Source organism: Lissotriton helveticus, chromosome 3_2 (assembly GCF_964261635.1).
Source record: "Lissotriton helveticus chromosome 3_2, aLisHel1.1, whole genome shotgun sequence".
NCBI lineage: Eukaryota > Metazoa > Chordata > Amphibia > Caudata > Salamandridae > Lissotriton > Lissotriton helveticus.
The window spans coordinates 53,443,650-53,457,341 of NC_136062.1; the positions used below are offsets into that span (position 1 = coordinate 53,443,650).

General features: G+C 42.0%; 1 protein-coding gene, 1 pseudogene and 1 gene segment (V, D, J or C); 1 reads left to right on the forward strand and 2 right to left on the reverse strand.

Moving 5' to 3' along the window:
• LOC144826123 (putative non-functional immunoglobulin lambda variable 1-50) overlaps positions 1 to 623 on the forward strand; it is a 40,594-nt gene extending 39,971 nt beyond the window's left edge. Inside the window, 1 exon segment of the V gene segment in view lies at positions 317 to 623. Coding sequence covers positions 317 to 623 — 307 coding nt within the window.
• The window catches only part of SEMA6D (semaphorin 6D), a 136,416-nt gene that overhangs the window by 65,258 nt on the left and 57,466 nt on the right, over positions 1 to 13,692 (reverse strand). The gene's annotated exons all lie outside the window — the stretch shown is intronic.
• LOC144826124 (small ribosomal subunit protein mS27 pseudogene) overlaps positions 13,199 to 13,692 on the reverse strand; it is a 64,816-nt pseudogene continuing 64,322 nt past the window's right edge.

Consider the following 13,692-nt stretch of genomic DNA (forward strand, 5'->3'; position numbering starts at 1 on the left):
CAGTGGTTACGTCATCTGCCACCAAATTTGCATGGAGGGGGGCAGCCCCCCCTATCCAACAGGAGTGTTTAAGGAAGAGCTGGAGGGTCGCACCCAGAGACCTGCCTGCATCTGGGATCCCAGCGCTGCCGACGCGTCATCATGTCCTGGGCTCCGCTTGTCCTCGTGCTCAGCGCCCTCTGTGCTCGTAAGGCGCTACGTATGACAATGAACTACAACAAGCAGCCAATATGACATAGATCCAGAGATCGTTTTACAAAAAGATGATAACCTGAGGGTCTTAATGAGCTAACCGGGATGTCTTTATTGTTTAAAGGTTTGTGGTCACTCAGGCGCCATCAGCAGCGGTGCCCCCGGTGCAGAGTGTGACACTGACTTGCACTAAAAGCAGCATCAGCGGCGGCTATGCCTTTCACTGGCACCAGCAGAAACCGGGCGGGGCCCCGCAGTTTGTGTGGTACAGCTCACGAGGCCCCGGGGTCCCGGACCGGTTCAGCAGCTCCACCACGGGCACCACCAGCACGTTAAGCATCAGCAATGCCCAGCCCGAGGATGAGGCCGTTTATTACTGCTGTGTGCGGGACAACACTGGTACACAGTATCACAGTGACACTGCCCTGTGAGGAACCGAGACATAAACCTATACATGTATCGCATTCTGGGTTTGATTTCCTTCCTCCACCTCTCACTTTCATTTTCTCCCTCTCTCTCACTACCACCCGCCATGCAAACTCACACAGCGAACGCAAGCTCACGAAACCTGAACTGATTACTTAAACAAGGACGCACATGTCAAATTGGTGAGCCGGTTCAGGGGGTGGGGCACCTACATTGCTGTCACTGCCCCTTCTGGCTCCTAGCACCCGAACTCCGGCTGAGCACTAGAATGGTAACCTAGTTCACTAGTGACGGAACAAAGACGGTATCCATGGAAAGCAGACAGCCCGAATTCTGCTGCATAGGCATAGCGACATTTCATACGGAGACGGCTCCGACGAGAAAGCTGCACTGGGGCCTCACGCGTGAGTTATATCAGTTGTTCATTTTGAATTAATACTTGAGTAAAGTGGATTACCTTGAAATGGAATATGTTTTAAGTGTCATTATAAAGACGAGAACCAGGCAGGGGGCGCGAGGGCTGTAAAAAGAATCGAGTTAGTGCACGAAGCGGTGGACACAGAAGGCGGGAATGAAATGAAACAAGAAAAACGGCACCAAAAAAATGGCGGCCGCAAGCATCCGAAAATTTCGGATTCGGGGGCGTGTTTTGGGCGTTTTGAGTGACGGGTGACGTCACAGGCGAAAGAACGCAAAAAGACACGCCCCCGAATCCGAAAGAGACAGGGCTTTATTGGAGTGACTCCCTTCTCCTCCAATGGCTGGCCTCCGTTTAGGAGGAGAATGGAGGAGAGATGCGGGTTCAAAGCCCCTAACTCCAAAACATTGATTCTTCGGGACTCTGCCCCTCACTGCTTTGAGAGCTACGGTCCCTCGACCTAAAAAAGGGGGCTCCGAAGAACACACCAATATGGAGGGACTGATAACTTACATCACGAAACGGTATAATTTTCGCGAGAACCAGTCTACTAAATTACATGAAAGCCAAATCGCATTGATACCCATATGCAGTTATGAGGCGGTCCTTGGGAAGTATCTCTGCAATAAAGCGTTCATATGACAGCCCTGCATGCTTAGAAACGTCTTCATACTGTGGCAGGAGTTTTTATAAAATAAAAAAAATCAATAGTCCGTGCCACGAATTCAAGGCGAATAATGGAGTGCAAATTTTACAAAGCAATTACTTTTAACTTCGTTCCTTAACAGCAGACAAGGCCGAAGCAGTGTGTTTCTTCACTAGCAGTTGAGTGGGCCTTGCACACACTGGAAGTAAACACGAAAGTGATCCTGTAGCAATCTGTCGATTTCTTACTTAACAAAGGGTCACTTAAAATGTTTAAAGGGAAAAGAAACAACACTATCTGGACTGGCCAACTGAAGGATGCAAGGAAGTAAAAACTGTTTTTTTCTGTCCTTTCGCATCGGTTTCCTGAAAATGTCGCAAGGCAGAAAGTATCCCTTCCCTTTTCATTTCAAGAGTGGTAACTCCTTAATTATCTTCAGAGAGTTTACACATTTGAACTCATCTTCTATGAGCGCTTGTCTTAATGTTCTCTAGAAGAACGAACAGTTTTGAAAAGAAATGTGCAGCGCAATTCAGAATTGTGCATGACAAAGATGCAAAACCTAACAATTAGGATTTTTTAATGAACGTTAAAATCGGATATGTAATTACCAAACTGGAAGGGCAATTATCACATTACTGTGCAGCCTTACACTTCCCAACAACGCATGTAAGGGAACGGATTCAACTAGAATCTGCAGAAAAATGTATAGCCCTCACTACCGTGCAAAGACTCCCTCACAACACTCCTCAGTGGGTGCATCTTTCTGTAATGTAGGGTTCTGCTGAGACGAGGGCGACTGGGAGTATATTTCTCCGCCATCAGTGATGTAATTTCACACTAACTTCCTCGCACTCGTTGCAGCAAGTTCACAGGCTCTGCCGGCACATGACAAGTTTTGTTTCAGGTTGTTTGCTAATGTCACTCTCTTCCTTAAGAAGCAGATCCTCGTCGCCAGCGTTAAAAAGTGGTGACTCCCAATGTACAGACAGCCCACAGGCAATATGCTGAAGAAGTAGCTCTATTTAGTGAAAGGTCCTAGCCACAGATGTCTACGTCCCCCACCCAGGCTACAGCAATTCTCTTTCAAAAGATGACCACGTTCAGTAGTACTATATAGTCAGATTCTAACATGAACAATCTGGCGCACAAACCCGCTACATACACTTTTTAAAGCAGAACTTAAATCATGTGGTGTGTGTGTGCCCTAATAAGTTGTATTTACTATGCCAATCACTTGTATTCACTGCATTGACAGCAAAGAAAGTAAAGGCTGCATTCGCTCAGCTGAAATATGAGCCATTTTTCTGTTAATTACAAATATAGTGAAACTAGATGAAGAGATGTAGTTTCCTTAGAAATTCTTCAACGGCCCAGCTCTGCTTCCAGACTCAATGGCAGAAAAAAGCGTCTGAAGATGGCAAATAGACACATGAGCTTCTGGGGTGGGCGTATGACTTCACTGGGGAAGGACCTCAAACACCAAAAGATTGACGCCTCCCTACAGCAAAAAAAAAGAATGAGGACTAACAGCAGACAGAATAATTCTGGATTCAACCACTAGAGGTGGAATAATTCACATTGAATCCAGTAAAGATTCAAGCTGCAAAACGAAAGGCTGCGTTCGCTCGGTTGAGATCTGAGTGGATTTTCTGTAAACTACAAGCATAGTGAAACTCGATGGGAAGATGACGTTTCCTTAGCAATTCTTCAGCTGTCCTGATCTGCTTCCAGAATCAATGGTGGAAAAAACTATCTGAAGATGGAGATTAAACCGAGCTTCTAGGACCGGCATCTGAAATCATCGGGGAGGGACCTAGAAACCCAAAATGGTCGATGCCAACTTGCAGAAAAAAAATAGGACTAACAGCAAACAAAATAATTACGGGCTCAACCAATAGATAGTGGAATAATGCATAGAATGCAAATCCAATAAAGATTCCAGCTGCAAAACTAAAAGGCTGTGTTCGCTCAGCTGGAATCTAAGCACGTTTTCTGTCCATTACAAACACAGATCTATCTAATGGATACACTATCCCACACAGTTAAACAAACAGACTTGCAGGAGGAAAATCTTGTGCTTTCTTCCTTCTCTCATAACAATGGAACCAGTTGCACTAGCCATTAGGGAGACAGGGAAACCCCTTGTAGGCCGAGGACCAGGGGCTCTTGGCTGCATGGTGGGAAGAATCATCAGCTATCCAGGTAGGCAAACAGCAGAGGGAACACATCATTTTGTTGCAGACATATATGTTATTTGCCCCCAGTTATGCCTGTAGATGGCAGACTCGTTCCCTACATTCTCTGGGTATGCAATAGGTCTGATAAAAACACATTTCCTGGGCTGCTGTTTCCTCCCAGTCCACCACTGCAACAGAGGTGCAACAGAAAAGAATACAGTGACATAGCCGAGTACCCAGTACCCTGGAAAAGAGTCAATCACTGCTAACTGACCTCTTTATATAGCAGGGATAACGAGTTCTCGTGGGTGCTTTTCCACACGAACACACCATCGTCACAAAATGTGTTGTTACTTCGAATTGGCCCGCGTTACATTCGCATCTGCTGCTCAGAGCCTGCTTGTTCAATAATGAATTCACAGTTCGGAACGTGTTAACATTAGGACATTTTGTCTGCTTGGAGAAATGCATTTTGTCAGATGCAAATGGGAGCGCCTCAAACCCCGGAGCACATTTTTAATTGTTTTACTCCTGCTAAAAATGACTGCATACCTGCAAGCATCTGTCAGATCGTTTATGAACTGAACAAAATGTCTGCACCCCCGCGTGCTCCTCCAAGGGTGTGCTCGGTCTATTGTTTATAGGCCCCTTCGAGCTATTCTGCAGCAGAACATAGCCTCGAATAGACTGTGGCACTGCAGCGACAAGGATGCATGTTTCACCCCAGCTGTAGAGCAATTCAGAGTAGGCTGAACCATGATACTAATTGATTGTGAAAGAACAAATAACAGTTTTGTCACTTTAAAGCACTGCTCGACTCATTTGAAAGAATATGCATTAACACCTCTTGATCTGTGTCAAAGTGAAAAAGAATGTTGAATATTAAAGGGATGAAGGCTTATTGCTGCATATATCAGCTTTGATCTTAATTGGCTCCTGCTATCGCTAGTTACACTTGGGTTGTTTGCCAGCTTTCCTATGAGAGCAGGCGCCCCTCCCCCACGCCAGAGCAGGCTGCCAGGGTGCTTGCAAGTGGCCAGGATGACTTCTAACGATGCAGATGCTAAGTTGATGATTGGCGGCACATCGAGGTCTGACAGCTCAAGGGACGGGAAATGTACCGCTCGTCAGGCTTTCAGCAGGAAATTAATTTAAAAAAAATCTGTGCAGAAAATGGGAATTTATCATTTATCCGGGCCAGTTTCGGCCATGGATTCTTCCCCCACGTGTGCCACCAGGGTGGGGCACCTTGTGCTACGTAACCGCAGAAAAGGTGACGTATGAGCCTGCCGTGGAAAGGGATCTGTTTGCTTCCTGACTCTACAGCAATTCATCTCAGCAGAATGGGCGGGACCTGAATCAGACAGTGCACTGTCCTCTGCTTCGTGGAGTCTTTTTTGAAAGGTAGCAGTAATGAGCAAATGGAGAGTGCTGTTCTCTACCATGTCTGTTTAGTATTAGTGTACAAGGCAACACATCTACCGTGTGTACACAGGACACCACGCAAGAGCTTTTTATACAGGGCCTTCAAGTTTAGAGCAATTGATGTTGAAACCAGCACTGGCAAAGACAAGAGCTATGCCTCTAATGTACTAACACATGAAATATAGCAGATTAGAGCAAGGCACGAGGGAGGGAGTCAGGGACGGATATACTTGTAAGGCAGTCTCTCATAAGTTCAATGCAAGTACTCAGGTGGAAACGGAAGGGTCTTGTGATGTCCCCTCATGGAAATGATGGAGCCAGCAAGAAGTAAGAGATACCTTTTATTAACACCTTCACCAACGACGACATTAAAGGCCACTGCTGTCGCAAAGACTCTGAACCTGTCATCAAACACTCTGCGGTCATAGAATTCAAATGGAGAGAGAGGAGATGTCTAGAGAAGTCAATCTGTCACACTTGTCCCACCACATACAAATATCGAAATATTGAAAAAACGATAACCTTTAAGAGAGATACAAAAGAAACAGAAAGAGACCTTAGAGTAAATGCAAAATGAAAGGTAAAAGAGAGAAATCTCGAGAGTAAAATCAAGAGAAAGAGAACAAAGATAAGATAGAACAAAAGCATAATTCATTCTACAAAATCTCTAAGATATGCAGGTCTTTTAATGACTCTAAAACTCTTCCTTTGTGCTTAAATGACCACCCTCGTGATTGTTTTGAAAAGCTTTTGTATGCAAATCCTTAGACACTTGACCACTTCCATAAATGATACCGGAATTTTCTTTAGGACCAGGAACAATTACCACTCTGCTTTTGTTCCAGATGCGTCCGTCATGTGTCTTGACAGCATTTTAAAAACATTTCACCACTTTCTCCTGGTGAACTTTGACCAATCAGCACAAACTTTGGGAGCCTTTGCATAGTCCCCCTCTCTAACAGACACATTCTTAACATTTTTAGACAAGTCAAACATAAGTTTCCACTTTTCCTGCGTAATTAACTCTGTTTCTCCACTCTCCAATAGTATTGTCCACACACCCTTTAGACCAGTGCAACCAACCAGGATTTACCTTGGTTGAAGGTGCCCTTCCTTTGAACATTTGGAATGGAGATTTTTGAGTGGTTGAGTGTGGTGACATACAATACCCAGACAATCTTTTAGATAACTCAAACTTCCAATGTAAGTTATTGACTCTTGCCAATTGAATACCTTCTTTAAGCGTCTTGATCACCCTTTCAATAGCCCCATTGGTCCCAGGATGATATAAAGCAGATGTTTTGTGCACAATACCGCACTCATTCAAATAATTGTCCATCTCACGTGACGAGACAAACGGCATTAAGTGAGACATGAATACACCACTGGGCTGAGCCAAGATGTGATTAACAAAATCTGAAGCCAATGGATGAAAGAGGCTGGCCTAAGAAAGTCAATAGTTGAAAGAGGCAGATCTGAAGCCCACTCTTCAAATACTGTAAGGAACAGGTCTGCTTGACACCTACCCTGACAAAACTCAGAACTAAAACTAGGAATATCTCTGCTTTTATTTTTGTCACATTGCAAAGTTGAGGAGAGGGTCTGTTTCAGCACCCCTGCAAGGCCCAATCTAAATATTGGCAGTAAGCATACTCTGTTGCAACTGAGAATACATTTCGTCAACATGAAGATCTGCCCGACCAATTTAAAGGGGGATGGAACTTCAGTTTGGCTAGACTGTGACTACTCAACCTCCGCCATAGCCAAACCTATGCAACGGCCTGACCGAGAGAGGGCTGTTGGAACAAGCATTTGCAATGCAATAGGTCTCACATTAGTTGAATTTAGAGCTATTGGCAGTGCAAATGAAAATGTTTGTTAAAAATAACATTTCTCAAAAATATCCTAGCAGTAGCATAACTAATTAAAACAAGCATTTGCTATGAAATCGGGAAATGGTATTGTCCAAAGCTCTGTTTTTCATATAAACTCAGGGCCTTCCGTGGTCGTATCACTGAAAATACAAGATTTGAAAAAATATTATTGTCAATGGGTGCTCGTGGAAGACAATTTCTAAGGACTGGAATCTAGAGAATGCTAAACTGATTCGGTATTTTACTCACCTCTGCTGTTCGTTTTCTATCAAGAAAGTTAAATAAAGGCAGTTGAACAGAAAGAAAAGTCCCTAAGCGAAAGCAGACAAGTCCTAGGGATGATCTCCAGAGCCTAAAAAGTACATACACATATAAGTATATACTAAAGTGTGTACAAGAGATCTTGAATGCTCGACCTAATAAAAATGGCTACATGTAAGCCCGCCCAATCAGGGTGGGCGGACATGTAGATATTTTTTTACTATCCATCACTATTCATTGAGCCCAGAAGAGGAGAATGTATTATGCATTTGTGGCATTGCAATACTTGGGTTGTTTAGCCAGTCTCTTGATACATTGTTAGACAGGTCGCTTTCATTATTGTACATTTTGTAAATAATGATATTTTATCCTTACTATCACATCCCCACCCTTTCACGAGCACTACCTCGAGCACCCTATTCACCCTTTCACTTGAAATTGTGAACTTGTGATTATAGCATTATATAAATCTCTTTGATTACCACATTGATCTGTTCAGTGTCCATTTCAATTATTTTGGGATGTTTTCTAATTTTGTTTTCGCTTCTTTTGAGAAGTTCACTGTTCAGTTGAACAATTCATTGTATGTACTATTATTGGCACAGGTCCAGCTGTGTACTGGGTATACCCTATTGTTACGTAACATTCTTATTTAGTCTGTAAGCACTATTTTCTTTAGTGAGTTTCTCCTACTACAAACACAACATGCTTTCCTGCAACATTCAGCGCGCCATGCGCGCTTCCACTCTCCAAGCAGCCCGGGACAATGGTGTTGGCTTATTTGAAATGAAATAGGTCTTGTATTTACAAGATTTTGCGCTATTGGCATTGCAAAAGTCGATGCCTTCTTATATAAGTGTTAATTATCAAAACAGATAAATAAAAGCCATTGTCATTAACAATGCCAATAGCTTAAACTCTCGAAAATGTGAGACCTATTGCACTGCAAATGCTTGTTAAATCCGCCCAATATAAAAAATAAAGGTCTTAGTCTGGCCTAAGTCTAACTTTAATCAGGCACAACTCCCAGACGCTCCATTACACTCCAGCATGACCTGTAAGTAAACAAAATTTCAACAAAATCCAAGGAGATAATCTGCTTTTCTTACACCATAACCAATTTAATCCCAAAAATGTAAACATCTCACTAGGGGGGTGACTGAAAATGTCAAATGAATTCCTGTTTTAATGGTATATTAGACTTGTGGAAAGTATGGATATTAGAAGAAGTAAATGATGGAATGAGGAATTGCAAAAATAATGGATGTGAAAATGTACTTAGATTACTGATTGTGTCACAAACAAATTTAGAACAGAATCCAGTCTGAACCCATATGACAGACTCGTGAGCCAAAAATAAAAAAAATAAAAGAAATGGTGGAGCATTTTCAGAGATCTGAATCTGGTTCAACCCTTAGTAAGGCATATTTCTTAATATTTGCATTACTGTTAAACTCCACAAACCCATGGTAAATACATGATGCCTTCAACAACAACAGGGGGAAAAGAGGAGTTTAAACAAATCAATTTTTAAACAAATACATTCAAGACATAGGCTGTTACATGTAGCTTACTAAGACCATATGACAAAGAGAGACATCAGCAACGGAAGCCCAAAAAGACAAGATACGTATGCTAATCATCAGAAAGTTAAGATACGTTTTCCTTATCAATGCAAAAATACGTATTTATGCACCACAAACTCCCCAACTTTGTTGTAAATAGCGCACAGCAGTTTGATGAGCCACCTAAAGTTATAGAAGGAAGGAAAACGTTCATGTTTTATGCAACCTCGATGCCAGAGAATGGGAATCGACCAGGTGTGGGAATACAGTAATTATTCAGCATTTGGAGGGCTCTGCTACAAAATAGAAATAAGATTCAGAAATTGAGGTGGAAGGAGAATTGAAATAGATTAAATAATGCAGTTTCGTTAGGCGGAAATACTTCTATAAATGCATGATATGTATACCAGAGGAGGGTAGCCCTGGTATCTTCCCCTGGTATACATATCCCCCAGGAGCGTAACAGAAGTGTGCATTTTTTTTTTTACCCCTGGACACTTTGGTGTTACAGAAGGGGCAACAGACACTTGTGTGGCCCATTCTGTAATACAGATCCAGCAGAGATGTAGCTTTGGCATGATCTTAAGGGAGCGTTTCCTCATATGCATAGCCCCAAAGCAAACAATGAAACACTTTGTCTCTGCGTCCTTGCCATAGGATAGATGTAGACTCAGAGGAAAAGGAGCTGTCAAGATGTGCACTGACTGTGTGACACAGAATGGTGGTGCACAGTCAGATTGTACCATGAGAGCGCTCCTCAGGAAGGGGAAAAAAGGAGTCATATTGACCGCCCTCGACTACCTCTTGCAGACAGGTGAAGCTACTACACCCAACTGCAGAGGGAGATATTTGTCCTCAATTTCAGGGCATACCCGATTACCGACTGCACAGTGAAAAGAAAATTAGCAGCTTCAAAGAGCTAGTCTGCTTTCACTAATGCGTTACTCATTGGGCACACTCATTCTTGTGGCTGAACTGGGGGTAGGGCGCATTCATTGTGGTAGGGCGCACTGACCTGGTCTGCACCTGATGCACTCAGTTAAAGATACCTACATTATGGGCCTGTGATATGATCAGATGTGTTGGAATGTCCACAGAGAGTACCTGTAGTTCCGACTTTTTAAAATGTATAGTAGGTGGTGCGACTCGGTCAACGGTGATAGCAGTCACATGCAAGTGCTAAGTCTAGAAGATGAGACTAGCCATTTTTAAAAGGATGCGAGAATGACGGCTAAATAACACAGGAAATAAAAAAGTATACTGAAGTCGATAGTGTTACGGACTACATCTGCACAATGTAAGTTAACACAAGAATGGCAAGTATCGCAGGGCTAGAATAATTAGATCATGACTTACTGTGAGACAATGCCTGATCCATTTAAATACTGTTTTGTCAAGAAATCGAGAACCACTTAATGCAATTTTAATACCAACAATGCCAGAGGCCAGGGTACAGACAGACAAATAACATGCATAGTTACTGAACTGGGCCAGTGCTATTGGGGTATTGAAACCATTATAATATACATTTACCAACCTTGCCAACAGAGTATTTCATATAGGCTAGCACATGAAGCTCCATTAAGAAGGAGAATTGACATACATGGCCGTCTGAAAGGGGGGCAAAGGGAGTCACTTAACCTCCCCCCCTCTTCACAGCCCCCACCCTCCCAGATTCTGGATTTTTCACTTGTCCCTGAAAAAAAAATGATTGACCCGCCATTATAATAATGGCAGCGCAATCTTGATGTTATTTTATTTATGGCATCCCCCTGATAAAAGTTAGCGAATGCCCATGCTGACATACACAATAGCAGGAACTCTACACTGCGTCTTAAACTTTCAGATCCTGGGATTATTTATTACAATTAAAGCTATACCAGGACACAGGGAGGCATCACGTGGTGTGTACATTGTGCGCCTTTTTAAAGCCCATACAGGACAGTAATAACCAAACTTCAAAAAACGTTTCCCTGATTGAAGGCTCATGACCACTTGATACACATTTCATATAAATCATTGTATTGTAAAATCGTACTGGGTGTGGAGTGCACTTCACAGTGGTGATATATCCACACAATCCAGAGGGCAATAACCTGTTCTAAGAGGCTCCCATAAAAATACCAGCAGCATTCCCAAGCTCCATGCTCTCATCTGCTGGAACCCGAGAGCTGCTGGCAGCAGGGCCCAGGCTATAACAGTTATTCCAGCACATAGCTACATTTTAGCAGCTTATAAATTTAAGGCAATGGAATAAATCTTAGATAAATGTAAAATACGATGCCTTTCTGCCAGTCTCTTTGCACATTTCGAGCTTTAGGACTGTTTTATCTACTTGGATATATAGGCGATGTACAAGACTGTCATTAATTGGTTCCGATCTCACAGCACGAAATGACACCAACTGTCAACGGCAGTAAAGTGATGTGGCTCAGAAGTACCTTTTAGTTAAATGGTGTGAAAAGGCACCAATCAGCCCAAGAGCTTGGATCTGCACACCTGCTCAGGAGCGCCGTTGAATTTAGATATTAATTAACACATCTAACGTGTCAGCAGTTCTGGCCCCCATCAACTAAACGAGTACACTAGCCAATACAAAAAGACGACTACTATTTAATCTGTTTTGGAAAAATACCTTCATTTGCCAAACGAGTTTAACACCAGGAATTGGCATGTGTGGAATGTTCTTCAGCCATGTTTTGATACATTCTGTCAATTTGTTTTTATTGTAAATTGGACATTTGCTCTATGACAGACTTTAAACATGGTTCCCCTTAAACTCGGAATGACTCACAGGTAGTGTGCCACTGAACGGATACACGATTCATGTGAAAAAGGTGCAATTGATCTTCTGGGGATTTTTAAACAAAATCGACATGGGAACAGTTCATGTAAGAAAATGGGCAACGTGACTTATTTGTCACCTTGTTCAAAATTCGCGAGCCCATTTGTAAGATGACACATAAATCATGTTTCTCACACGAGCCTCCCCAAGTCAATTTTTCAAAATCATCCGAAGATTCATAGCACCTTATTCACATTATATGCATATGTTTATATCTTACTGAACAGTGAAATCATTTGTAGACAGCAACATTTTTTAAACAGCTTACAACAGATACCGTCCTATTGATAGGCATAAAAAGCTAATACAATTTATGAAAAATATATCATATATCAAGGGTGCCAAACGCCCATGTGAACAAAAAATATGCTTGTGTGTGAAGAGGGAAAACATGTAATCAATCCCCTGACAAATGTATTCCCAATTTTGATACTGTCATATACAATCTGAACACATTTTAAAACTAGTCTATTTATATTCAAGTGATCTTAGAACTAACCTTGGGAAATCGTTGTACGGGCTTTATTGTGGATATAAAGGTGGCAATGTTTACAGAAAGAAGCAGTCAAAGTCTGTCTTCCCTTTTCTTGTTTCAACCCATAAGTATTTAATAGTCCTCCTCATAAATTGGAAAGTGGTAAATTACAGCACTTAAGGTTGTGTTATAATGCAACTGGCTTGTTGTGGGATTTTGTATCATCGTCTACTGTCGTTGTTTTAAAAAAATTACATAAATTGTATGATTGCTGAATGCAAGTAGACTAGTTCTGTACCCAGTTTTATCACCATTTGCTGTCAGAGTCCGAGTGGTCACTTCCGATGGGGCTATTTTATCCCCTGTACTCCATGTTCCAACTGGCTCATGATCGGAGGTCAGTGTCTGCATCCACTACATCAGAGTCTTCGAGCTGTGAAGAAGAGCATTGTACGGACCACTATGACACTTAAAAATAAGCAAATATTTGCTCATCACCATATATAAAAAAATATATATCTATATGTGTGTATATATATATATCAATTTACCAAGTTGCTAAGTCCAGCAAATACGCACTCAGAGACAGATGTATGAAGAAACAGGGTGTTTATTCCCAAATTACGAGTAATTTGGGAATAAACACCCTGTTTCTTCATACATCTGTCTCTGAGTGCGTATTTGCTGGACTTAGCAACTTGGTAAATTGAAAATACTAACGGCTTTGGGTTCGCCGTAGTAATACGCCACCTGACTATGGGAGTAATGGTCTCAGAAGGACCCTAACTATCTTGGATATATATATATATATATATATATATATTCACTTAGAAAATCAAGGGGTACAGGGACGTTATAGTTAGGAAACTACATAAAAACAACCTTAGAAATTCAATGAAAAGCTGCAGAGTCCAGCACGCTCCCCAGGACATCCATTGCTTCCTTGCATAGTTTCAAGTTTCCAGGCAATGTTAAAACTTTGTCCATAACTTGTAAAGTTCGGTCTAAGTAGCCTGGAATCCACACCAGTGGCATTTGGTGGTAGGCATCACACAAAACTTTGGGCCTTTCCACTTTTTCAAGGAAAGCAAGTCCATACAGTTGGGAGCAATAACCAACTGCATTTTCTTGTTCCAGGCCTGTTAGAAAGCAATATTCCTCTAATGTTCACACTTAAGATTAGGCTTGGCTTCGAGGAATGAGAGTAGCTGTGTAGAGGAAAGAGAGTAGCTGTGTAGAAACCTCATCAAAACTTTCCTCAAGCATTATCTCAGTTTATTTTTATTATTGCAATTTTATTTAGCGCAGACATGGCCTGAAGGCATCAGAGTGCTTTACAACAGTAGCAGGATAAAGGGTAAAGCACGTTACAGTTGCAATATTTA